At 32.9% G+C, this 27,842-nt stretch overlaps 3 protein-coding genes across 3 annotated transcripts; all 3 read left to right on the forward strand.

Moving 5' to 3' along the window:
• The first annotated feature begins 1,403 nt into the window (after positions 1-1,403).
• On the forward strand, positions 1,404-13,388 carry LOC107935767 (putative disease resistance protein RGA3). The gene is made up of 7 exons (XM_016868379.2): positions 1,404-1,407; positions 5,039-5,106; positions 5,837-6,001; positions 8,529-8,940; positions 9,109-11,707; positions 11,804-11,880; positions 11,976-13,388. Exons 1-5 carry the CDS (start codon positions 1,404-1,406, stop codon positions 11,007-11,009), a joined length of 2,550 nt encoding a protein of 849 aa, XP_016723868.2. The 3' UTR covers positions 11,010-11,707; positions 11,804-11,880; positions 11,976-13,388.
• A 9,709-nt stretch (positions 13,389-23,097) lies between these two features.
• On the forward strand, positions 23,098-24,210 carry LOC121210117 (disease resistance protein RGA2-like). The gene has a single exon (XM_041082230.1). The coding sequence runs from the start codon at positions 23,098-23,100 to the stop codon at positions 24,208-24,210; it is 1,113 nt and encodes a 370-aa protein (XP_040938164.1).
• Positions 24,211-25,058: 848 nt separating this feature from the next.
• On the forward strand, positions 25,059-27,187 carry LOC107935763 (putative disease resistance protein RGA4). Its single transcript, XM_041080280.1, has 5 exons — positions 25,059-26,088; positions 26,182-26,255; positions 26,351-26,472; positions 26,576-26,682; positions 26,784-27,187. Exons 1-2 carry the CDS (start codon positions 25,062-25,064, stop codon positions 26,208-26,210), a joined length of 1,056 nt encoding a protein of 351 aa, XP_040936214.1. The 5' UTR covers positions 25,059-25,061; the 3' UTR covers positions 26,211-26,255; positions 26,351-26,472; positions 26,576-26,682; positions 26,784-27,187.
• The last annotated feature ends 655 nt before the right edge of the window (positions 27,188-27,842 follow it).

Here is a 27,842-nt window from a genome sequence, read left to right on the forward strand (position 1 = left end):
ATATCGTTACCTCATTAGGGGTTTCGTATATATGTAAACAATAAATTAAAAATTAAAATTTTTCTAACGAAGTAGTCATGTCCCATTAATCGTTTAACTTAGATGTATTACTTTTTTTTTTTAAATTAACTGAAAATATTAATGTTAATAATAAATAAAATGCCACTACTGTTAATATTATATATTAACACCACCCATTGTATGTATATATGTATGTACACCTTGTAGAAACATGATTATATATAAACGATAACACATTTATCAACTGTTATTAGCTCTCCATATAAACGTTTGAATAGCCTTATATTACTTTACATATATATATAATGATGTTAAATTTATAATAATAACAAAATATCTCACCCAAACAACTCATAAACACCATTAGTATTAACAATAATAAAGTTTAACTAATGAAAAAAAGTTATAATAATATGTAGTGTTGATGGTAATATAAAAATGAAAATCATGAACCCTACTTACAATAAAAAAATATATGTTAATAATATATATTAACACATATATCAGCAATATTAATAATAAGAGTATAGTTAATTGTTACCAAAGTGAAGTTAAATTACCAATGCTCAATGCATGGGTTATCGTATTACATGGCTCTTGTCTCTATCTAATTTTAACAAAAACGATGAGTCATTTGAGAAATTTGTGCCAAATTTTGTGACTTTGTGTGCCATGTGGTGAACCCATGTGGTCATGTCCGACCAATTAAAATTACTTTTTTTTCTTTAACATACTAATCCTAAGAAAACAACAAATTTCTTGATAAAATGTTTAATCGTATTGGACAACAAATATCATAAATAAAGAGTCTCCCTTAATTAATTAAGTTTTTAATATAAAATGAATACTTTTTATTTAATTATATTAATTGGTGGGTGGTAGGTCACTTCTTCAAAATACCATAGATTCTACATGTATGTATTAACATCCGCGTTTTATCTTGCTCAAATCATTTCTCATCCTCTTGCAATAACCAGACACTTTTTTGCCTTCATTTCATTTCGAACCATCAATGGCCGAAGCCGTTGCGTTCGACCTCACCGTAAAGCTCATTACTAAACTGAGCTCCCTTACTCTCTCTCAGATTGGACTGTTGTGGAGTCTCAAAGATGACCTCGACAACTTCAAAAGCAACATCTCCACAATCAAAGCTGTGCTTCTTGACACTGACGGGCAATCCATGACCAGCCATCTCGTCAAAGATTGGCTTGAAAAGTTAAATATATAATATTACTCTTAATGTAAACATTAAAATAATATTAAAAATACTATATAAAAATTTTCAATAAATAAAAAATGTATAAAATTATTAAATATTAAAATAATACAATATAAATATTTTTTTTAAAAATAAAAATAATATGGGAGGATCTAAAATGAGCATGGGTTAGTTTTTTTTACAAATATGGACAGATTTAGGTAAAATTTTAAATCCACATTTCGGATTGCGTCGGGCTTAGATAAGTATAAAGAAAGTTAATATCATGGTTAAGCTTAGCCCGAATCAAACCCATAAGCACCTCTAGGTTCAACCATCGGCCTGATTTTGAATATCTTGCATGTAAAATACCTAAAAAAATCAATATTTTTAGAACCAGACCGGTGGTCAAACTGGTCACGCCATTAGTTCGTTGATCCAACTAGTTCATTTAAATAAATAATTTAAAAATTAAAAAAATAGTTCAACTGATTTTTTTCCAATTCGGTTCATATCGATTTGTGATTCAACTGGTTTGAAACTGTTTTTCAGATTGGTACCCCAACTGATTCCCAATCTAACCAATCCGATCAATCTATTTAATCTGTTCAAACAACCATAAAAAAATCATGCCAACATGAATACTATTTAAATTTTAAAATATTTTAATTAATATTATATCAATAAAATGATTTAGTTTATTTAATTGTCAATTAAGCTTTAAATAACAATTTGAATATGATAAGGACGTTTTAAAATTTTAAATAAATGTACTCATTATATTGACAATTAAAATTTAATATATTAAAAATATGACAAAAATGATAAAATTTATTTTTTTTAAAACACGTTATCTATATAATGATATTTGCATTTTACAATTTCATCAATGTATTTGATGGTTAAGTTGTGCTTGTTTTGACTTTGATTCCGATAAACTAACTAACTACCTTTTCACTACAAATAAAAAAATTTCACTTAGATTTCAAAGCGGACTCCCCATTCATTAGATAGAGAAGATCCCCAAGATCTCGTGATCTGCTGCCGAACTTATTCCAATTCAATGAGCATTCTCAATATTATGCCTTGAAGAGGACTCGAACCTCCACGCTCTTTAACACGAGATTTTGAGTCTCGCGTGTACCATTTCACCACCAAGGCATCTTGAACCCAAAATTGTGGTCATTTTATTTCTATCTTTCCATACATAACCGAAAAATGGATGTAGCGACGTAAATTTTTTTTAGCTTGGTCGCTAATTGTGGCGATCTATTGAAAACTTGAAAACTGAGGTTTGATTTTAAAATAAACAAGGAGTCGCCACCGATCCTTTTTTTTTAGGTGTGATCGGACACCTATTAGATTTATGTTTTTAAAAACAAAAGAAGGCTGAGTTTGGGTCCACGTCAAAATCCAGAGGAAAAGTAGGGTTCAGGAGTCGGTTACGCGCGAGGAAGGTATTAGCACCCTCGCGACGCCCAAAATTGATATCTCATAAACATGTGTTGTCTTGATTTTCAAAAATACGGGTTCAATATAAGATTTAATCGTGATTCGATCGAAAAGACAAGAAATTTTAGTTTTTGGTTTTTTAGAAGGGTGTTCCGTCTTTAACACGAGTCGACAAATTCCATCCAACATAGCGATGAAATTCGATGACTTAATATTAAATCGGTACATTGCTTTGATTATTGAAATTAATTAGAAAACCCGAACGAGATTTTCGAAGGAATGTAAAACAAAATTGAGACGAAATAAATGGAAGAACTAGAAATATATTAAAGCAAATAACAGATATGACAATAATATTAAAACGCTAACCATGCATGCAAGATTAAATACAATTATAGTATCAAATACGAGAACACAACGATTATACATATATATAAAAAATGATATTAAGAGTTTGTACGTAATATATTTTTGTACACACCTATATATAAGTAGTAATAATGTTAGAAATATACTATATATATTATTTGAACTATATATGAAATGATAAAAATATATAACTAGTAACGTTAAAGTATATACATAATAATAAACGTTGAAAGATGTATGTACATAGCGTATATAAGAAATATATATATACATAATATAATATGCAAAAAGATAACATAGTTATTCAAAACATATGCACGATAAAAATACAATATTAAAAAGTATATATACATGAAAATGTGTATGTAATATAATATTGACATAATGTACACATATTGGGAATAATGATATATATATAAAAATCCTATTATGTAAATATACATAGGGATGAAAGATGTTTACATAATAATACTAAATATAAATATTAATATATATACGTAATATATTTAAAATGAACATATACAATATACATATATAATAAAATACATGAATACTATGATATTTTAAAAGAACATATATAAATAATAAGAAAAATATTATAATAAGTACTAAAAAATATCTATATATATACATGTATAATATTAAATAATACAATATACAAAAATAATACTAATAAAAAGTATATATATACGTGTAATGAAATATATGTACTAATATTAATAATAAATATAAATAATATATACATAGTATGGTATGAAAAAAAACATAGATATATAAAGCATAGTACTAAAATATACATATAATATATAAGAATATATATGTCATAAAGTATTAAAAATTTGTACATGATATATATAATAATATGATGTTAAGAATATACATATGGAATATAATATTAAAAGTATGTATATAAAAAAATGTATATATATATAATATAATATTAAAATATATGCATAATATATTAAAGAATAATAATGTTATAAACAACTAGTAATAATACTTCATAAATATATATACGTACTAAAAATATACATAATAATAATATATACATACAAAGTACACTAATATTTAAAAATAATAATAGTAAACATAATATTAATATTAAATAAAATTAATATTACAAATTTAATTTGAGAGCAAAAATGACAAAAAGGACTAAATTAGAATTAAAAACAAAGTTTTGGGCGAATTTTAAAATAAAAGATAAATCAGAGGATCTATTTGAATGCGCTTGCAAATAGTGGGGGGCCAAAAAAGCAATTTTCCCAAGTCTTTAAAACGCTGAGCTTGGCCAAGGACTGAATTGAGAAGCGTGGCAAAGTTTAGGGCCAATTCATAAATACATATAAACCTGATTTAAAACATCAAAAATGCGGAAGGACCTATTGCGCAAATAACCCCTACGAACAAAAACGCGCGGATCCTTGTCCGGAGCGGGTCGGATTGGGTCGGGTAAGGCTTAAACGACGTCGTTTTGGGGCTTAAGTGTAGCGCCCAAAACGACGGCGTTTTGGAGGGCTATAAATAGGCCCATTTTCAGAAAAAAATCATTTGAAGGGAGAAAAGAAAAAAAAAGAAGAAAGGAGAGAAAGAGAGAGGAGGGAGAGGGGAAAGGAGAGAGGGGGTTGCCGGCCAGGGGGGGCCGGTCATCGGTCGACCGCCGGACCGTCGCCGGCGCCGTCCACCGCACGCGGTGGCCGAAAAAGGTAAAAGTTTTTTTACTATTTATCTATTTTTTATTTTCCTTTTATTTTTCTGTATTTAAATGCCTAAAAATAAAAAAAAAGTCACCTTCTTTGTCACTGATCTGATTCGATTCTTGGATTTTCTCCTGTTTGCTTGAATAATAACTTATATGTTTATTGAAATCTATAAACTCTTTTTTGGTTGATGTTTACGAAGAAAAAAAGGAAAAGGAAAAGACCCCCATTTCAGTTTTCATTTTGGTTTTTATAACCCTTTGCATACATTTTATAATATTTCTGTCCCTTCTTACAGATGTTGGGACTGTGGTGCCAGGGAATGGTATTGGCAGAGCTGGTGGGGAGAGTGGCCGGATGGGAGGGGTTAGGTGTGAGTGAGAGGGTGGTTGCGGCGCCGTTTTAGGGGCTAGGGTTAGGGTTAGATATTTTTTTGTTTCTGATTTGGGCTGTTGGTTTTGTAATGGGTTTGGGTTTGTTTAGTTATTGGGTTGAGGGTATGTTTGGGTAGGTTTAGTTATTGGGTTAATGGGTCTCGGGTTGTAATGTATTGAGGCCAAAATTGGCCTGTAACAATGGAAAAGATTCTTCAAGAGTTTCAGGTCCCAGAAGTGCATGATAAATACCGCCAAAGCCCAATATAGCAGAGGAAATTAAGTGAAGTACTCCAGATACAAAGTATGGAAAGGTGTCTATAACTTCTCTGCCAGGACCTACCAATAAACCTAACCAACCCACCCCTTAAGCTAAGAGGAAGTTTCTAGACTGACTTACTAAGGCTTTCAGTAAAGCTAGTTGCTAAGAGTAGTACTTTGCTAGGCAGCACACTCCTACATTAGCGCACTCTCTCTTGCATTTCTGAAAAATAGGCTAGGCTCCTGCCTTAAGAAGAGTTATTCGTATGTGAGTCAGTTTTCCATACCTAATTCTCTCACATGATTGAGACTCTTCTATCTCCCATTTCTCTGGTCACATATTATATATAATAGAAAGAACCAAGAAGTGGGTTAGGGTAGGATAGACTTTCTGATGCAAATACCTTAGATCTAGCTATGCTTGCTGACCTGTGCTACCTATTCTATTCTTGACACATTAGGGTAGGAATAATAGTAAGCTGAGCTGCCTATCTCGCAGTGAGCGCTACCTAAGCACTGTTGAAGGCACTCAGAGAAGAGTGGAAAGAGTCCTAAGAGGGCTTCTCACTAAGACTTTCGACTCACTGCCAAAAGCTCCTTCTTGTGCGCTAACGCTGGAAGGGATGGTTTGGGTGGGGAGAGATCACTAGAAGACTTAGTCGTTTAGATAGAGATAACATTCTATAATAAAAAATATGGAACTCAGTACCCCCAGGCGTTCGCTAAATGCATTTCGCTTACAGTCACTAGGAAGGGGTTCTAGTAACGAAAGATTCCTTCCATAGATAGGCCACATTTCTCATATTCATTTCAGTGCTTTTGGTCTACCGTTTTGGAAAACAGGGGCAAGTCAGGAAAGCATGTGCAAATAAATCGTGCTTTGAATGTTTTAATCAATCGTGCAAACACGAATATGACATAAATAATAAATGTGTTATAATTTTTTAAATATATAGTATTATTTATATTTTTATTAAATATTCTCAAATTATTATTTAAATTTTAAAATATTTTAATTAAGTCTTTAAAGTGTGAGTATTATGTCAACAAATTAATTTATTTTTGTAGTTGTCAATTTAGGCTTTAAATTTCAATTCTTGCGAACTCATCACATTAATAACTTGATTCTAATATATTAAAAGCACGACAAGATTATAAAATTTAAGAGTATTATTTCTTTTCTTTTTTTAACACATTAAATTCAAGTTGTCTATCATTTTTGAGCAAACATTTAATGCTCAAGCTAATGGTTAAGTTAATAGAAAAATGGGATAAATCTCAAAATTATACATGAACTCTGGTTTGATGTGTAATTTTATACTTGAAATTTCAATTTGATTCAATTCTCACAAATTATTAACACAATTATTGATATAACAATGGTTTATGTTTATATATTGCATAAACAAATAATTATATTTATCCATTACTAAAAATAAATTGATGTATTTATTTCTTTAAATGTGTATGATTGAATCAAAATTAAAGTTTCATATATTTGTAATTGCACCAAATCAAAGTTTATGTATCAAATTGCACAATAAATCGAAGTTTATTATAATTTTGAGATTTATCCTAGAAAAATCAAATTGGTATGATTATAAAATCTTGAGAATTCAATTAGAATGTTTTGAAATTTAAAATCCAATTTAAAATTTAGGCTATGATTTGCAAATGTATAGTGCAAATAATCATTTTATATGTTTTTATTTTATTTATTATTCTATTTTAAAGGTAATTTATTTCATACATTAATGGTGGATGGTGAAGTTTAAAAACTAAACAAACAAAGTTAAATGGTGGCACATGCTTCTTTAAGGTGAAGTAAAACGAGGGCAAAGCCCTAACAACAACACAACTTGCACAATTTGAACTTAAGCCACATCTAAGGCAATGAACACTTTGAGCATTAAATCAACACACGAGGTTCAAGTTAAATAATGTTTTTTTAATGAAAGGTGTGATGGATTTTAAAACCTACTTGTGAAATTAAAAAATTTCATTGATAATACATTAAATGCTAACCTTATTTTAAGTATGTTTTTTGGGGGGTTAATGCACTATTTGGGCTTGAATTTGGTAATTATTCTCATATTAGAGTTTGAACTTTTTTGTTTCAAGTTAGTCCCACAACGTGGCAATTGTTTACACATTGGGGCCTTTTTTTTGGTCAAGTTAGTCTTTGATATTTCATCTAAAAAAAGGTTCGGGCCCTAATATGGTAACAATTACCAAGTTTAGAAATTAACTTGGACAAAAGAAAAGTCTAAGTAATGGGAACAGTTGCGTAGCCCAAGTCATAATATGAGAACAATTGCTAAGTTCATAGATTAACTTAAACCCTAAAGTAGGAACAAATGTTTAGTCCAGGTCTCAATTTGAGAATAATTTCAGAAATTGACTTAAACAAAAAAAAAATTCAAACTCTACTACTAGAGCAATTACATAATTTAAACCCAAATATTAACTTATCTCGAAATTGTTATATTCTTTTGTTTGCCTAATCCATTTCACAATGTGGGTTTACAAAGTAAAACATTTTACATTCTTTTTCCATTGAAAAGTCTTGTTTACATTAAGAGAGTTGTTAGTTTCTTGCAAAGTAAGATGTTCTTTTATGCTTTATAAAGAAAAAGAACAAGATGAAAGAAATTTAGAGTTTGGGTCCTTGGATTCATAATATCTAAAAAGATATAATTGTTAACAAAAGAGATAAAGTCATAATATCTAAACACCTTGGATTCCATGGGGTTTGGCTCCTTCTTTTTTACTTTGATAGCTTTTTCATTAATCTTACTGTATCTCCAGCTTTTGAAGCTCTTGTCTCCCACATATTTCAATTAATTGTACGGATCCACATCGACAAATTTGGCTCAAGTTGATGTAATTGTGCAGAGCACCCCAAGTGTCATCATCCCAACTTTGTCTCCATTGAGAAATTTGTGTCAAACATAAAATATGGTGGGACCATTTCCCACCAATCAACATTTCTTTTTATTTAATTACGCTACTTAGTAGGTGGATGGTAATGGTAACATCTATAAAAATACTTAAGTCGCTGCATTTATGGATCCACATCTGTGTTTCATCTTGTTCCAATCATTTTCATTTTCTTCTCTTGCAGCAATCAAACACTTTTTGCTTTGATTTCAGTTTGAACCAACAATGGCCGAAGCAATTGCTTTCGACATCGCCACAGAGCTCATTACTAAGTTGAGCTCTCGTGCTCTCTCTCAAGTTGGACTGTGCTGGAATCTCAAACATGACATCGACGACCTCAAACGCACTGTCCGTACAATCAAAGCTGTGCTTCTTGACGCAGAAGAGAAATCGGTGACCGACAATCTCGTCAAAGTTTGGCTTGAAGAGCTGAAAGATGTACTTTATGATGCTGACGACTTGCTCCATGATTTCTCTACCGAAGCTTTGCGGAAAGATCTAATGGGTGGGAACAAGCTGACGAAAGAGGTACGGCTTTTCTTCTCAAGCTCAAACCAGTTTGCTTACGGTCTTAGAATGGGTCGTCAAATTAAGGCCACTAAAGCGAGGCTAACTCTTATTGGAAGTGAGGCCAACAATTTTGGCTTCATGGTGCGTGACCGCCCCGTAGAAACCTCTTTCATGACTAAAAAGAGGCCGCAAACACACTCGTTTGTGCCTAAAGATAAAATAATAGGGAGGGATGATGATAAAGCGGCTCTTCTAAAACTCATGTTAGAGTTTGAAAGTTAAGATAATGTTTACATCATTCCAATTGTGGGGTTTGGAGGATTGGGGAAGACTGCGTTGGCGCAGTTTGTTTATAATGATAAAATGGTCCATGATCATTTTGAATTGAAGATGTGGGTGTGTGTTTCAGATGTTTTTGATGTCAAAATAATTGTAGAAAACATTATCAAATCTGCAACTGGTCAAGCACCAGATCAAAATCTCGAAATGGACCAATTGCAAAAACAACTTCGGGAAAAAATTGGTGGGAAAAAATATTTGCTTGTTTTGGATGACATTTGGAATGAGGAGATGGAAGAATGGGTTAGTTTAAAAGAGTTATTGGTAGGTGGGGTTAAAGGAAGTAGGATAATAGTAACTACTCGCTCTTGGAGAGTAGCAAAGATTACTAGTAAATGTCAGCCTTATGTTCTGAAAGGCTTGTCTGATGACGATGCTTGGTCTTTGTTCAAAGAAATAGCATTTGAGCAAAGATATGCAGACTCAACAAATTCAGCCTTTGTGGAAATAGGGAAACAAATTTTGGAAAGGTGTGGTGGGGTTCCCTTGGTCATAAGGACGATAGCAAGTACATTATCTTACAAAGAAACTGAAAAAGAGTGGCGTTCTTTCAAAGATAATGAACTTCTTAGAATATCTCAAAAGGAAGGTAAATTTCTACCTACACTTAAGTTGAGCTACGATCATCTCCCATCCCATTTGAAGCATTGCTTTGCTTATTGTCGACTATATCCAAAAGATTATGAAATTCGTGTACAAACTCTTGTTCAACTTTGGATTGCACAAGGTTTCATAAAGCAATTGAATCAAAGTCAATCTCTTGAGGAGATCGGGTTTGGGTATTTTAAAGATTTAGTTGAAAGAAGTTTCTTTCAAGAGGTAAAAAATAATGAGACTTGGTTTACGTGTAATATGCATGATTTAATGCATGATTTAGCTGAATCTGTAGCAGGGATAGAGAGTAGTATTGTAGATTCAGATAAAATTGCTAGTGAGGTTGGTGAAAAGTGTCGCCACATATCAATTAATCCTTCATTAATTCCTTTGCTTAAAGGAAATAAGTTGCGAACCTTGTTACATTTTCCAAACATGAGAACTGAAGATTTGAGCGAAGAAATTTGGGATTTGATAATTGCAAATTGTAGATGCTTGCGTGTATTGAAATTGAATCATTTAGATATTCAGAAGATTTCACCCTCCATTTACAAGTTAAAACATTTGAGGTACCTTGATCTTTCTGGGAATGAGGTTGTTGAGATTCTCCCAAAGAGTATTTGCAAGATTCAGAATTTGTTAGTGCTGAAATTTGATTGTTGTTTTCGGCTTCAAGAATTGCCAAAGAAGATTGAAAAATTGGTGAATCTTACCCATCCTGGGTGTGAAGGTTGTAATGACTTAACTCATATGCCACGTGGAATAGGGAAGCTGACTTCACTTGAGACGTTAAGCACGTTTGTAGTGGATAAAGATGGGTCCCATGGCGGTGCAGATCTAAGTGAATTGAGACTGCTTAACAACTTAAGGGGACAGCTAGAAATAAGAAATTTGGGATCCGTAAAAAATGCAAAAGAGAAGTTTAAGGCTGCTAATTTGAGAGAGAAGCAACATTTGAGATCTTTGGTTTTAGAATGGTATGCTGATAACGGTGATGATGATGAGAAGTCACTAGAAGACCTCCAGCCCCATCCTAATCTCAAGAAGCTCGTTATTAATAGATGGAAGGGTGATGCCAAGTTTCCAAGTTGGCTTTCTTTGCTCACAAATCTCGTCCATATTACCATATGGGGTCCTAGTAAATTCAAACATCTCCCATCCTTTGCTCAATTGCCCTGTCTTAAACAGTTGAGGATTTTGTATTGTACTGAGCTAGAGTCCATGGATGATAATAGCCCAAAAGGAAGTTAAGGAGAACCACAATCCTTCTTCCCATCGCTTAAGCATCTTCTCCTCGATAATTGCCCAAATATGAAGAGTTGGTGGAGGACGATCAAACCAATCGATGATGATTCCAACGAGGACGACACAAGAGTCATGGGAACATCAACCATGGCATTTCCTTGTCTTTCCTCTTTAGAAATTAGAAATTGCCCTTTGACTTCAATGCCGTTGTATCCTTCACTCGATGGTGAGCTAGACTTGGAGAATACCAGTTCAAGGCCGTTAAAGCAGACTATCAAGATGAACATCGATGCTAAGAACCCATCAAGTTCAACCTCTTCTCTTCCTCTCTCCAAATTAATATCTTTCCATGTAGACAACATTGAGGGATTGGACACTCACACGCTAGATAAGTGCCTGCAACAGTTCACCGGCCTCAAAAACTTAAGAATAGAAGATTGCACGGAGGTTGATTTAGAGGGCATGAAAGGGGAACATCTAATAAATCTGCAAAGGCTTTCTCTCGAGAATTTTCCCAATTTAACATCGCTTCCGAAGTGGATTCAACATCTAATAAATCTGCAAGGGCTCTATCTCGCTTCCGGATGAAATGCGTTGCCTAACCAATTTGCAACAATTAAATATACATGGAGTTCCTCAGGTGGAGGAAAGGTGTGAGAAGGACATTGGTGCGGATTGGTATAAGATTGCTCACATCCCTTCAGGTTGGTCTTTTCATTAATTTCCATTTTGAAATACTATTCCTACTAGTACTACTTCTTTAACAATCATTTTTCATAATATTTTTGCTAATTTTGCAGTAACCCATCGGGCTGATATTCGATATTTCTGAAAGGCATTTGATAAGTTTAAGAAATTAGATGCAGAAAAAGAGGGGGTAATTACTTAATCGCTTGACATTTTTAAATCTTAAAAATCTCACAATTTCAAATGATCTAATATAACCCCCTAACTAAGCTTCTTCTTTTCCAGCATGAGTTCCAAGGAAAAGCCAAAAAACAGGACATGCGTTCTTCATCAGCTGATCTGTTCATGGCATTGTAACCTACGCTCTCTATCGCTGGCAAAAATTCCAAAGTGTCGGCATCTTTCGGAGTGGGTTCAACCTCTAACAAATCTGCAATTTCTTTGTCTCTCTGATTTGCCCAATTTAAGATGGCTTCCGAGATGACCAGCTTGGAATCTTTACATATACGACAAATTCCTCAGTTGGAAGGACATTGGCGCTGATTGGCATAAAATTGCTCACATCCCACGCATTTGGTTGTAATCAGGTTGATGGAAAGGCATTTGTGCAGTAACCCATTGGAGAAAGGCATTTGTCAACTTCAATAATTTGCAAGACTTCTTCAGTTGATGAAAGGACATTGGTGCCGATTGGTATAAGATTGCTTATATCCCCAACATTCAGTTGTAATCAGGTTGGTTCGTCCTTTTCATTTATTTATTTTTATGACCTTATTTTTTTCCAAGAAAAATTTCAGTGGTTAACCAGGTTTGTTAACTCTGGTCTCTCATGCCATTTTTCATTCATTTGAAATCCCTTCGTTCTAATCCACCTATTACAAAAGTCTTTACTTACCATCTTTCATAATATTTTGCTCATTTGTGCAGTAAGGCATTGGAGAAAGGCATTTGTCAACTTCAATCATTTATTTGCATAAAAATAGGTGGTAATTTATCTAATTGCATTTTACTTTAAAATCATAATAATAATAATATAATTTATATGCATGGTTAGAGCATCTTTTCATATCTGTCATTTCGTAAAATGTTTCATTATTTATATATGAACAGCGATAAGGCTGATAATAGTGAGCATTTTAATAAAACAATAATTAAATCTCTTTAGCAAAAGGTTTTTTTGAAGTGTAAACACTAATGGAAATGGGAAATGATGATGCCCTATGTTGAACTTGAACTGGAAAATCATAGAAAATGGCCATTCATGCACATAATATAAACTTCTTTTTAGCCACAGTAAGTGTTTCCACATTTGGACATTCTCAGTCTAAATGACATCAATTTTAACATATTATATGTTAGGAATTTATAATTTACAGATTCATTGTTGCTTTTGGAAGAGTTCTTGTTCAAGCATGACACTTGTCGGAGATACTGTATTTGGAAATTTATTATTCTACTTTACACGGAGCTTATGAAGAGCTTGATCGATCCTGGAGTTTATATATAGATGATTTATTTTCAAGTATTATTGAGTGCAACTGTTATACACCATCTAAATGTTGAGTGTTGATTTTCACTTGTAGAGTTGAGAGAGTTTATTTAATTGTACAAAGGTGAGGTTGCTTTGAAGGGCTAGGTCACTTCTTTGTACTATGAAGTTCATAGTGTATTCTTTTCTGGGTAAGGCCCGCAGACGTAGAACGAGTTCCAAAACTGCGTAAACATCTTGATTGTGCTCTTTATTTCACTTTTTGCATAGTACGTACCAACTCAACAAATAACACATTTGCCTTTAAAATACCCAAGCCTAATCTCTTCAAGAGATTGACTTGAATTTGATTGCTTCATGAAATCTTGTGCAATCCAAAACTAAACAAGTGTCCGTACAACAATTTTATTATCTTTTGGATATAGTCGACGATAAGCAAAACAATGCTTCAAATGGGATGAGAAATGATCATAACTCAAGTGTAGGTAGAATCTCACAATCGTTCTAAAATATTCTAGTAACTTCATTATATTTGAAAAAAAGCCACTCATTTTTAATTTCTTTCAAAGATAATGTGCCAGCCATCATCCTTTAAGACTAAGGGAACTCCTCCACACCTTTCCAAAATCTGCTTTCCTATTTCTATAAAGGCTGAATTTGTTGAGTCTCTAGATCTTTGCTCAAATGCCATCTCTTTGAACAAAGACCAAGTATCATCATGACATGCTGACATTTACTAGTTACTATTATCCTACTCCCTTTAGCCCCACCAATCAATAACTTCTTTAAGCTAACCCATTGCTCTCACCCCTCATTCCAAAGGTCGTAAAAAACAAGTAAATATTTTTTCCCATAGTTGTTTTCTCGATATTGTATTTGCAATTGATTCATTGCGAGATTTTGGTGAGGTGCATGGTTAGTCACAAATTTGATAATATTTTTCACGTCAAAAAACATTTCAAATGCACACCCCTATCCTCAACACAAAATGATCATTGGCCGCTTCATAGATAAACTGTGCTAATGCAGTCTTCCCTAAGCCTTCAAACCTCACAATCGGAATGACATAAACATTCTCTTCACTTTGGAACTATAATACGTGTTTTGGAAGAGTTGCTTTATCATCTTCCCTCCCTATTATTTCATCTTTACTCACAAAAGAGTGCATTTGCTGCCTCTTTTTAGTCATGAAAGAGGTTTCCATGGGACGTTCATGCTCTACCAAGTTGAACATCTTGGCCTTACTTCCAATGCAAGTTAACCTGGCCTTAATTTGATGTCCCATTTTGATACCATAAGCAAATTGGTTTGAGCTTGAAAAGAAAAGGCATACCTCTTTCATCAGCTTGTTCTTCGGTAGAGAAATCATCGAGCAAGTCATCGACATCATAAAATGCATCTTTCGGCTTTTCAAGCCAATTTTTGACGAGATTGCTGATCATGGATTGTTCTTCAGCATCAAGAAGGACAGCTCTTTCTGTGGAGATGGTGCTTTTGAGGTCCTTGGTGTCACCTTTGAAATTCCACCAAAGTCCAATTCGAAAGAGAGCAAGGGAGCTCAACTTAGTAGCAAGCCCTCCGGAGATGTCGAAAGCAATTGCTCCGGTATTTCAAATCATGGACTGTTGGATATGCTGGTATCTTCCGGATTGCTTGTCCCTTGGCCGAACTCAACTTCATTTTTGTCTGCTGCACTCTTCCTTTTTAATGCTGAGAAAAATTAGCAATATTTCAAAGTAGTGCCAATGGCAGGCAAAATTACAAGGTCCCTTAGTATTTGTCCATGGTTATATCTACATTAACAACCAATTGAATTGAAGAAAATAAAACAAAAAAGAGCATAAGTTTAACAAATGCATATGTAGGAGAGCTTGTATAAGAAAACTTACTGTTAGTCATAAGAACCATTAGAATTGCTTCACTACTTGATTCGAAAGTTAATTCACAAAGGCCAAAACTCAAAGAGATAAATGCCATGACAAAATCAAGTAAAGTAACTAGTAATTCGCTTGTTATAGTGTTGAAGATAATAAGAAAAGGAATATAATATACGAATATGATTTTACCTGACAAACTAGCAGTCAAATCAACTGAATCCTTTTTCAATCATCCATCAAAGACAAAACATCAAAAGAACTAACACCCATCAACCTTTCTATAGCATTCATATTACATAAAAAACAACATACTATCAACTGCAAATATATTTGATCACTAGATCTTTGCTTCATCAGCATTCTGAGAAAATTTTATAATACTAACACTTAGCCATCTCAAATTAAGGCATCAAAATGTTGAAGTCATCAAGTTTTGGACATTGGATGAGGCCAGCATTCATTCAATTTCAACTTATTTCAGCCAAAGAGCACCTTAATCTACCAAAACTCCACTATATCATCAAAAAAGGAAAAGCTCACATATTAAAATACAGACACCACAATTTCACTGCAGAAACAAATAATGCTACTCATAATTTATCCCCTAAGAAATTTAGCCACCATGAAAAGTTCTATTTATGAACAGATCAAAAGATCACACACACACGCAAAAAAAAAAAATTAAGAAAATGACATTAAGCGTTAAGTGAGTACAATTCTCGTCAAAATTGAAATAATATACTACTAATTACATGATAGCCACCATTTTCAAAACTTACTGGAGATCTCACAACAATTGCTTCAACTTCTTGATCCGCGACGATTCCACGACTATTACTAGATATGAAAATCTGTGATAATCATCGGGATGAACAAACAGCGGCTTCGTCGAAGCAAAGGCCAGGTGACAACGTATTGGCAGAACAACCGGAGGAACCGTCGACGCTGGTACTGTTGAGGCCGTAGGAGGAGGTTGATACAGCAGTGCAGGACCATTGGAGGCTCGAGTGCCGCCGGTCATTGAGTTTCATGATTTCGAGGGAAAACAAGGCGGGGGTATAATTGGAATTGGGGAAAACAAGGTAATGTGCTAAATTTATTTGTTTTTACCTTTTTGAACTCAACCTTTTTCAATTGTTCAATTTCATACAAAAAAAAGGGTTTTTTTTTTGAACAACATACTGAAATAAGATTCAAATATATATAAGAGGGAAAATACTTCGAAAGTAGGCACCGATCAAAATTAATCCCTCTATTATTAAATGTATTATTAAAATGAGTGTTATAATATAACCCTTCTTTTTAAGCATGTGTTAAAAAAAAAAAGGACATGCTTTCTTCATTACCTGATTTGTCCATGGCAGTGTACTCCCATGAAATCCTCCTCTGAATTTATCAAAATTCCCCACTTCCTCCGGTACAACAAAGACCCCTGCATAAAGCAACTTAAAGATTAAACTTCGCACAAATAAACTAATACCAAAGAAGAAAAGGTAGTTTCAAGTCTCAGCCACTACAAAAGCAGAAAAAGAAAACCTTACCAAACTCATTATTCTTAGCTTTCTCCACAAACTCATTATTCTTAAATCCACCAAAAAAGAAAAGGTAGATTCAAGTCTCAGCCAATACAAACTCATTGCTTTCAAGTTCTGAATTTCCCTATCGAAACTCGCTGTGATATTCTTGAACCACTTCCCTCGGTCTTTCATGAGCTGTAAATCCGCGTCAGCCGAATCGCCTACTTCTTTCCACCCTTTCGAAATGAACGAGAATGCACTCGAACTCGACGTCTCCACCGCCGGAGTTTGTCCCCCGTTGTTCATGGCGGGAAAATTCATCTTTGGGTTTCAGTTTTATTTTGTCCGTTATCCATAAATTGAAAAATGGGCTTTTAAATGAAAAAAGAAATCGATTAATCAATTAAATTGAAGTAAATAGAATTGATTTAATCGGGATATATGGTTCAGTCGGTGTTTTGATTTTCTTGATGAAGGTGTATGTACATTCTATTATTTGACTTCAGGATAAAAAGGGACCATTGCGAGGAGAACACCACCCCCACCGAGTTTTCTTAAGTTTAATGTCGATGGTGCAGCGCGGGGGCATTAGAAGAATAGGTAAGCTCTTAAAAGACGATAAAGGGAGGAACATGTAATCCAACATGATTCATAATTTATAATTTTCTTTTCATTTGAAAAATTGAACTCAATAATATATATATATTTTTTGTTTTGGGGTCTTTGAAGATTTATCTTTTTCAAGTTTATAGTTGTATCTCTGATAATATTATCTTTAATATTTGATCCTTAATGTGAGCTTTTTCTCTAAATGTGGAATATGTTTCCATTTGATGACATTTTCATCAACCTAAGATTTGAACCTCAGCCTGAGATTTGAAGGGGCTGGCGAACCTACTTGTATTGGGGATATCCGAGAATTTAAATAGAAGTGTTGATGACATTCTCATAACATGTGAGGTTTGTTGAATCGATTGTTGCTGAGTTGTTTGCCATTAAAGAAGCTAGCAAATGCTTTAATTTCTTCAAATTAATTATTGAGTTTGTCGTAACCATTTTTTAGGGAAAAACGGGAATCGACTTAGATTTTGAAAATGAAAACGAAAAATTGGGAGTCGCCACCAATCCTTTTTTGATGAGGTATGAGCGGATCACTTTAAATTAATTATTTTAATAAAAGTTAAGATTTACTAAAACGATAATTTTTAGTCTACGAAAATCAGAAAATGAGTTCGGGAGTCGGTTACGCACGAGGAAGGATTAGCACCCTCGATACGCCCAAAACTGGTACCTAGTTGATTAATTAGTGTCTTAGTGTCGAAAATTTGAAAACTTAAAAGAATTTAAAATACGATCCCTTTTTGCAAAAAATGCTCAGATGTTAAAGACCTTATTGTCTCGAAGTAATAAAACACCATGTCCAGTAAGTTAGGACACGACATCTCAAACTTTGGGAACAAGCTTGCCTTTATTTAAAATTAATGTATTTTAACTTCTTTTAAAAGGATATTCGGTTAGTTAGGGTGAACGAGGAAAATCAAAACCCAGTAAGTTAAGGTACGTTTCTTCGAATTTTCGAACACCGAATATTGCCTTTATTTAAAATTAATGTATTTTAACTTCTTTTAAAAGGATATTCGGTTAGTTAGGGTGAACGAGGAAAATCAAAACCCAGTAAGTTAAGGTACGTTTCTTCGAATTTTCGAACACCGAATATTGCCTTTGTTTACGAAAAAACCTTATTTCAAGGTAACAAAATGTCATACCCGGTAAGTTAGGGCACTACACCTCGTATCTCCGAAAATAAGCATTTTTAAAATTCGTATTGATTAGAAAGAATATTCCATTATTTAGGTAAAATGAGAATAAATCGAAACCCAGTAAGTTAGGGTACGATTGTCTCGAATTACCAAATACGGAATATTTATTTTTACGAAAGAATTATTTCGGGTCGGGTAAAGGATGATATGACGCGAATTAGTAAAACGAAAAGAAATAAATCATGATGTTAACAAGCATAATAATGAATGAGTAGTATAAATGACAAAAATGAAAGAAATAAGCAAGCTATGTAACTTAAGAAGAGAGTAATAGATAAAAATAATAAAGATGACGAAAATGAAAATAAAAATAAATAAGGATAATAAGAATAAGTAAAAAAAAGGAAACTTAATAGTAAACCGATAAATAAATAAATAGAATATAAAATAGTAAAAGAAAAATAATTATGTTAACAAAAAGGTAGAAATGTGTTAATAAAAAATAATATGCTAATAATGTGATAGTAATGATAATAATAGTAGTAAAAATAAGAATAATATAGTAGTAGTAATAAAAAGGAACACATAATGATAATAGTAATAAACAATAGTGATAATAAACGGTATAATAATAATAATAGTAAAAATACAAAAAACATTACATAAATATATATATTGAAAATAATTATATGATAATATTAAATGTATATACATAACAATAAGAATACAATATTAAAAGATGTATATATATGTATAAATGTATACATAATATAATATTAAAATATTTACACGACATATACATATAAGGAATAAAATATAAATAAATAAAAAAAACAACAAAAAACTATTAATAATATCATATAAAAATATACATATATTCGTTTAAGGTATATACACATAATAAAACACATGCTAATATTAATAACAAATATAATGAGGGTAGAAATAAATATAAATATAATAATACGTATATATAACGTAGTATTAAAATATATGTATAATAGTATTTAAATATGTATATATATGTTTGTTAGGGATAATAATAATATTGAAAAATAGCTATAAATATATACATAAAATATAAATATATAAGTATTAAATGAAACTACAAAATAATTCTAATGATAGTAAAATATACTAATAATAATAACAATAACAATAATAGTAAATAGAATAATAAATAATATTTAAAATAAAACGTTAAAATAATATAAAAACCAAATTAAATCTAAAAAAGGGACTAAATTTGGAACAAAAATGAAGTTTTGGGGTTGATTTAAAAAGAAATATGAAATAGGGGACCTATTTGAACACGCGTGCGACAGCAGAGGGCCAAAAGGGAAATTTTCCCGAGCCCTTAAAACGACGTCGCTGAGGGGAGGACCAAATCGCAAAATGCAATAAACTTCAGGGCTAATTTAAAAGAAATGAAAACTTGATTGCAAAACATTTAAAAAGAGAAAGGACCGCGTGCGCAATTAGGCCATGCTGCGAAAACACGCAGATCCTGAGGCGGGTCGGGTCATGCTCGAAACGACGTCGTTTTGGGGTTAAATGGCAGCCTCGTTTTGGGAGGCTATAAAAGGGCCATTTTCAGCAAAAAAATTCATTTGAGCTGCTGGAGGAAAAAAAAAAGGGGAGAGAGGGGAGAGGGGCGATTCCCGGCCAGGGGGCCAGTCACCGTTCGGTCGCCGGACCGCCATGCGCCGCCGTCGCCGGCCACCTTGGAAAAAGGTAAAATTTTCCTTCTTTTTTTATATTTTCTATTATTATTTTTGTTTACAGTATATGTATATATGCGAATAAAAAGGCGTGAAAATAGGAAAGAAAAAAGAAATAAATTGAAAGAAGATGAAATCACCTTTGTTTTTTTTATTTTGATTCTATGTGTTTCGTTTTTCGGATTTGATTTTTTTTTATTTGCTATTGTGTGTTGTTACTCTCTGATATCTGTTCGTACTTTCAAAGTCGGATATTGTTTCTATTTCTCACAAAAAAAATGCCCAATCCTTCTTACAATTTCGTTTGGTTTATATATTTGTTTACACTGCTCTTTTTTTGCTTTCTGTCTTCTCTCGTTTAATGCTTGCAGGTGCAACTTAGGCGGTGGCACAGTGGCGGTGGACGTGACAGGTGGTGGCAGACCTGGCACGGGGCGGCAGCAGCTGATTAGGCTAGGGTTTTTTCGTTCTTTTTTTCTTTAATGTATTGGGCTATGTGTGTTTGGGTCAAAAGTTGTAATGGGTCTTAGTTTTGGGTAGGTTTGTTTAAATTGGGTTTTGTGTTTGGGTCAAAAGTTGTAAAATGGGTTTAGGTTTAGTGGGCTGGGTGAAATTGGGCTTGTACAGAGTTCGTTACTAAATGTTGTATTACTGTTATTAAAATTTTATTGTAACGATAAAAAATTGTTGCGGAGTCTTCGTATGTACTTTGGTTGTCTAAAGTACACACAACAACTTTACAAATTAAAAAATCGTTTTCAATTGTACATATTGCAACACTTTTGTCGTTTCCAAATATAATGTTTTTTTTATACCTTAATAACAATATTTCAATTACAAAATTTATTACGTAACAATAATATATTGGTCGTAAAAATATAACTAATAATAATGTAAATTTAGATACTAAATCTTTGATTGCAAAATTGCTTACGTAACAATCTATTAAACGCATATATTACACTAATTAATGGGGATGTGAAGTTGTTACCATTACAGGTGATGATGCCCAATGTTTGACCCTTTGTTAAGCTTGCACTGGAAAAGCATAACAATGGGTTTGTGGTTAGCCATCATTTACGCACATGATATAAAGTTGGTCTAAAATAGATAAATTTTAATATATTTTATATCCGCATTTATAGTTTCCAGGTTTGTTGTTGCTTTTGAAAACGTCCTAATTCAGAGATGACAATTGAAGATAGGCTCATGATATTGCATTTGAAAATTTGTTAGTTTACTTTACATGGAGCTTATGTAAGGCTTGGTCCATCCTCTAGCTTATATAAATGATTTATTTCGTGGGTGACATGATAGATAAAATACGTTAGCAAATAAAATATATATAAATATAAATATAAATAAATATTTATATATAAAATAAAATAAAAATAGAATAATTATATTTAAATTGTCAAATACGTAAATCAATCAAATATGGAAACGTTGGGGCCTGTTAATCATCGGTACTGGGAAAAATATTGGTCAAATGTCTTTCAAGATACAACATCACAATGACCAAAGCAGTAGCACCTCTGCAGCGATTAACGAACAAACGTTGCATTTTTTTATCATCGGAATGTTGGAAAATATGGAGAGAAAAAGAAGAATTTTGAGAGCAAAATAAATTCGGTTTGAGATAATATCAGTGTGAAAAAATTCTTCAGAATTCATAGCCTTTTATAGGCATTTAGTATGGTGAAATTTTGAAAATATCCACAAAATCTATGAGCCAACAAATCAATTTGATTAAAAATGAAATTAAATTAATTGGAATCAGATAAAATAAGATAAATATCTACCGAGAAAAAATAATTTTGTATTGAATTAAAATATATGCACTTAAATTACATAATCGAGGTCTAACTTTTGATGCACTAAGTGTCTCCGTTGCGAACAAGCATGATCAAAGATACAATATTCTTTTAACAAGTTCTAACAAATAGTAAAATACTCATTGAAGTAAAAAGAGATAATATACATATACAATATTTGATTAAAAAAAATTAGAAATCAAATTCTATTAACATTATAGATGCTTCAAAAAAAAAAAATACTGATTTGAGCTTCACTCTCTGTTCTGTTTTCCTCCGCTTCAATCTCTATTTGCAGCTACCCATATTAAATAAACAAGAAACTAACATATTGATGTAGTTGTGATTAAGGTTTTCAAATCTAGATCAGTGGTTGAATCAATCATATCAATTGATTTTTTATCTAATTTATTTGTCCAATTTAATTTAGGGTTTTTATATATGAAAGTTTTATATCAAAGTAATAGAAGTTTAGAGTTTTTATAGATTTTTTTATATTATATATATTAATTTATTTAAAATGTTGTCAAACTTAACTAATCATAGTTAGACACGTGTCATGTATTAGTAGAAATGGTTAACACCTATCTTAATTGTCTTATTTGTTCACCTTTGAAGAGTACATGGTCTCCATTAATTTGTTTTCATTAGAGAGGGAGTAATTTGCTCACTTGGAAAAAGTACAGGGACTTTAAGGGGCATTTACACAAAAAGAAGTTTGCATTACAATAATTGTTAGAAGCTAATGATAGCCATGAAATTTGTTTACATCTATGGGTTCTATTCATTTTTAATTCTGAAATTTCCTTCAGTTTTGGCTATTCTCAAATTGGGTTTTTTAATTTAAAAAATATATGAAATTTTCTATAAAGTAAATATTTTTATAATTTTATTATATCACTTCTAATTTTAATAATAATAATAATACAGTATTCATAGTAATATAGAAATGAAAATACAATTATATTCATAAAATATAGACACCATTGTAATTGTCACCAAAAACTTAAATTAGCAAAGCTGAAGCACATGATGACTGTGATTCCAACGCTCAATCGAAAAGTGCTACGCTCATTAACAAGAAACAGATATTGAGATTTTTATTTAATTATTTCTTAATGAGACTCCACATGTATCTATACATTCACACCTGCGTTTCATCTTCTTCCACTCTTTTCCTCTTGCAGTACCCAAACACTTTTTTGCCTTCATTTCAGTTTGAACCATCAATGGCCGAAGCAATTGCTTTCAACATCGCCGCAGAGCTCATTATTAAGTTGACCTCTCCTGCTCTCTCTCAAGTTGGACTCTGGTGGAATCTCAAACATGACCTTGACGACCTCAAAAGCATCGTCTCCACAATCAAAGCTGTGCTTCTTGACGCAGAAGAGAAATCGGTGACCGACAATCTCATCAAAGTTTGGCTTGAAGAGCTGAAAGATGTACTTTATGATGCCGACCACTTGCTCGATGATTTCTCTACTGAAGCTTTGCGGAAAGATCTATTGGGTGGGAACAAGATGACGAAAGAGGTACGCCTTTTCTTTTCAAGCTCAAACCAGTTTGCTTACGGTCTCAAAATGGCTCAAAAAATTAAGGCCATTAAAGCGAGATTAGCTTCAATTGAAAGGGAGGCCAACACTTTTTGCTTCATTCCGCGTGATCGTCCCGCGGAAACCTCTTTCATGACTAAAAAGAGGCAGGAAACACATTCTTTTGAGCGTGAAGATGAAATAATAGGGAGGGATAACGATAAAGCAGCTCTTCTAAAACTCATGTTAGAGTTTGAAAGTGAAGAGAATGTTTATATCATTCCAATTGTGGGGTTTGGGGGCTTAGGGAAGACTGCTTTGGTCCTACTTGTCTATAACGATGAAATGGTAAAAAGTCATTTTGAGTTGACGATGTTTGTGTGTGTTTCAAATGTTTTTGATGTGAAACTTATTGTAGCAAACATTATCAAATCTGTGACTAATCAAGCACCTGATCAAAATCTTGAAATGGATCAATTGCAAAAACAACTTCGGGATAAAATTGATGGGAAAAAATATTTGCTTATTTTGGATGACATTTGGAATGAAGACCCAGAACAGTGGTCTAGGCTAAAGAAGTTATTGATGGGTGGGAATAATGGGAGTAGGATAATAGTAACTACTCGATCTCTAAAAGTAGCGAAGATTACCAATAAATGTGAATCCCATGTCTTGAAACTAAAAGGCTTGTCTGATGATGATGCTTGGTCTTTGTTCAAAAAGATAGCATTTGAGCACCTTTGTGGAAGTAGGGAAACAAATTTTGAAAAGGTGTGGTGGGGTTCCCTTAGTCATAAAGACAATAGCTAGTACGTTATCTTTGAAAGAAACAGAAAATGAAAGGCATTCTTTCAAAGAATATGAATTTGCTAAAATATCACAAATTGAAGGAGATATTCTACACACACTTAAGTTGAGTTATGATCATCTCCCGTCCCATTTGAAGCATTGCTTTAATTATTGCCGATTGTATCCAAAAAATTATGAAATTAATGTACAAATACTTATTCAATTTTGGATAGCACAAGGTTTCGTAAAGCAATTAAATCCAAAGCAATCACTTGAAGAGGTTGGGTTTGGGTTTTTTAAGGAGTTAGCTGAAAAATGTTTCTTTCAAAAAAGTAAAAGGAAGAAACTTTCTGCAAGCTGAATGAATAGGAGGGACAGAGAGCAGTATTGTAGATTCAAATTTAAGTGTTGGTGAGATTGGTGAAAAATGTCGCCATATATCAATTAATGATTATTCATTAATTCCTTTTTTAAAAGGAAAGAAGTTGCGACCTTTGTTACAATTTTCAAACAAAAGCCATCAAAATAAGAGGGACAAAATTTTGGATTTTATAATTTCAAATTATAGATGCTTGCGTGTCTTAAAATTGGATGATTTTGATTTTAGTACAATTCCACTCTCCATTCATAAATTGAAACATTTGAGGTACCTTGATCTTTCCGACAATGAAGATCTTAAGATTCTCCCAAAGAGTATTTGCAAGATACAGAATTTGCAAGTGCTGAAACTTGACTGGTCTGATGGGCTTTTAAAATTCCCAAAGAAGATTGAAAAATTGGTGAATCTTACCCATCTTGCATGTCGTGGTTGTAATGGCTTAACTCATATGCCACGTGGAATAGGAAAGCTGAGTTCCCTTGAAACGTTAAGCATGTTTGTAGTGAATAAAGATGGTTCCAATGGCGGTGCAGATCTAAGTGAATTGAGTGGGCTTAACAACTTAAGGGGAGAGCTAAGAATAAGAAATTTGGGCTTCGTACAAAATGCAGAAGAGAAGTTTAAGGCTGCTAATTTGAAAGAGAAGCAACATTTGAGATATTTGATTTTAGAATGGGGCCTTTATAGCAATGATGATGACAAGTCACTAGAAGACCTCCAACCCCATCCTAATCTCAAGGAGCTCCGTATTGTAGGATGGAGTGGTGATGCCAAGTTTCCTAGTTGGCTTTCTTTGCTCACAAATCTAGTCGAGATTAGAATATGGTGGGGTAATTTCAAGCATCTCCCTTCCTTTGCTCAATTGCCTTGTCTTAAACATCTGTATATTTATGATTGTGCTGAGCTGGAGTATATGGATGATAATAGCCCAAAAGAAAGTCAAGGAAACACAGAACCATTCTTCTCGTCGCTTAAGGTTCCCTTTCTCTCGCACTGCCCCAATATGCAGAGTTGGTGGAGGACAACAGAAGCAATTGGTGACGATTCCAACGAGGACAGCACAACAGTTACAGGAACATCAGCCATGATATTTCCTTGTCTTTCCTATTTAGAAATTGAAAATTGCCCTTTGACTTCAATGCCGTTGTATCCTTCACTCGATCAAAAGCTAAAGTTGGTGAATACCAGTTCAAGGCCGTTAAAGCAGACCATGAAGATGAACATGAATGCTAAGACCCCTTCAAGTTCAACCTCTTCTCTTCCTCTCTCCAAATTGAGATATTTCCATGTATACAACATTGAGGGATTGGATACTCACACGCTAGATGGGTGCCTGCAACATCTAATAAATCTGCAAGGTCTTTCTCTTATTAATTTTCCCAATTTAACATCACTTCCGGATGAGATGCGTTGCCTAACCAATTTGCAACGGTTAAATATATATAGAGTTCCTCAGTTGGAGGAAAGGTGTGAGAAGGAAATTGGTGCCGATTGGTATAAGATTGCTCACATCCCTTCTGGTTGGTCTTTTCATTAATTTCCTTATTGAAATACTACTACTAGTACAATCCTTTATTAATCATTTTTCATAATATTTTTGCTAATTTGTGCAGTAACACATTGGCCTGGATATTTATTCTGAGAGGCATTTGACGACTTTAAGAAATTAGATGCAGAAAAAGAGGAGGTAATTACTTATTTGCTTTACATTTATAAATCATAATAATCTCACAATTTCAAATGACCTAATATAGCCCCGTAATTAAGCTTCTTCTCTTTCAGCATAGTCCAATGGAAGAGCCAAAAAACAGGACATGCATTCTTCATCAGCTGATCTGTCCATGGCATTGTAACCTACGCTCTCTATGGCTGGGAAAAATTCCCCAGTGTCGGCATCTTCCGGAGTGAGTTCAACATCTAACAAATCTGCAATTTCTTTATCTCTCTGATTTGCCCAATTTAAGATCGCTTCCAAGATGCCTTGCCTAACCAATTTGGAAATGTTAGATATAGAAAGAGTTCCTCAGTTGGAAGAAAGATGTCGGAAGGACATTGGCGCTGATTGGCATAAGATTGCTCACATCCCCAACATTAAAATATCTGGTTGTTATCAGGTTGGTCCGTCCTTGTTTTTTATTTATTTTTATGACCCTTTTTGTTCAAGAAATTTCTATTTATTTTTCAATCTTTCATAATATTTTGCTAATTTGTGCAGTAAGTCATTGGAGAGTAGTTTGGGGAGAGTAGTTTGTTGAAGATTGACACAAATTTTGTAGATCTATCCTGAATTTCTTTGTTGAAGAGTCCCTCTGATGATCTAATCCTAATTTTTGTTAGATTTTGGCTCTCTTCTTCGGCAGAGCATAGCATATATTACATGAAGCAGAGTTTATTTCATTGTACAAAGGAGAGGCTACCCCTTTTGAGTGTTGATTTTCAATTGCATAGTTAAAGTGAATTGGGAAAGAGTTTATTTCATTGTATAAAAGTGAGGTCACACCAAATGTTTTGAGGGGCTGGGCATAAATCATTTATTTGTACTATAAAATATACAGTGGATTTATTTCTGAACATGGTTCTGCAGATGTAGTCTTGATTGTGTTTTTTAAATTTACTTATGTATGTGTCAACTCAAGAAAAAAAAGTACATTTTTCTCTTTCTGATATTCCAAATAATGTTACAACACAAAAAAACACAACTAATTATCAAGCAATTTTATGTACATTATGTGGACTATGATTTAATGAAAGAGCTTCACGCAAGAACCATTGAGCGATTTCAAGATTGAGTTCTACTAACTTGAAGACATTGCAAGATTGAAACTATAAATGCAAATATAGAATATGTTTAGTATATCACTGTTCATATATAAATAATGAATCATTTTATCAACCTCAACCTCATCACCAAATATTCTGAACCAACTTCCTTTTTTCCTGTTTGGACCTTCAATAACAAATTTTTAGGAAGAGAAGAGATTGAGCTTGATGGTGTTGTACTAGCGATGTTGATCTTATTTTTCTTATAACATTGGTTTTTTTTTCCCTTCGACATCAAGATAATGAGTGTTTTTATTTGGTTCAAATTTTAATAGGGAATTCAAATTGTCTTTTTGTTGTGTCTGGTAAGTCCTTTGATTTAACTCTCAAAATTTTCCCAATAGAATTGTCAATATATCATAATAAATTTTTGGAAGGGATTAGACGTATCCTTGGATAAACAAAATATGAAGTTATGATCAATCTTTTTTAGTTAGGTACGATCAATTATTTT

Source organism: Gossypium hirsutum, chromosome A11, assembly GCF_007990345.1.
Source record: "Gossypium hirsutum isolate 1008001.06 chromosome A11, Gossypium_hirsutum_v2.1, whole genome shotgun sequence".
Lineage (NCBI taxonomy): Eukaryota > Viridiplantae > Streptophyta > Magnoliopsida > Malvales > Malvaceae > Gossypium > Gossypium hirsutum.

Coding starts and splice junctions, on each gene's coding strand:
- LOC121210117 (XM_041082230.1), top strand. CDS start 23,098: ATGGCCGAAGCAATTGCTTTCAACATCGCCGCAGAGCTCATTATTAAG.
- LOC107935767 (XM_016868379.2), top strand. Junction 6,002..8,528: donor CGCTAACGCTGGAAGGGATG/GTTTGGGTGGGG, acceptor CTTTGATTTCAG/TTTGAACCAACAATGGCCGA. Junction 8,941..9,108: donor GAGGCTAACTCTTATTGGAA/GTGAGGCCAACA, acceptor TTGAAAGTTAAG/ATAATGTTTACATCATTCCA.
- LOC107935763 (XM_041080280.1), top strand. CDS start 25,062: ATGTTTGTAGTGAATAAAGATGGTTCCAATGGCGGTGCAGATCTAAGT. Junction 26,089..26,181: donor GATTGCTCACATCCCTTCTG/GTTGGTCTTTTC, acceptor TAATTTGTGCAG/TAACACATTGGCCTGGATAT.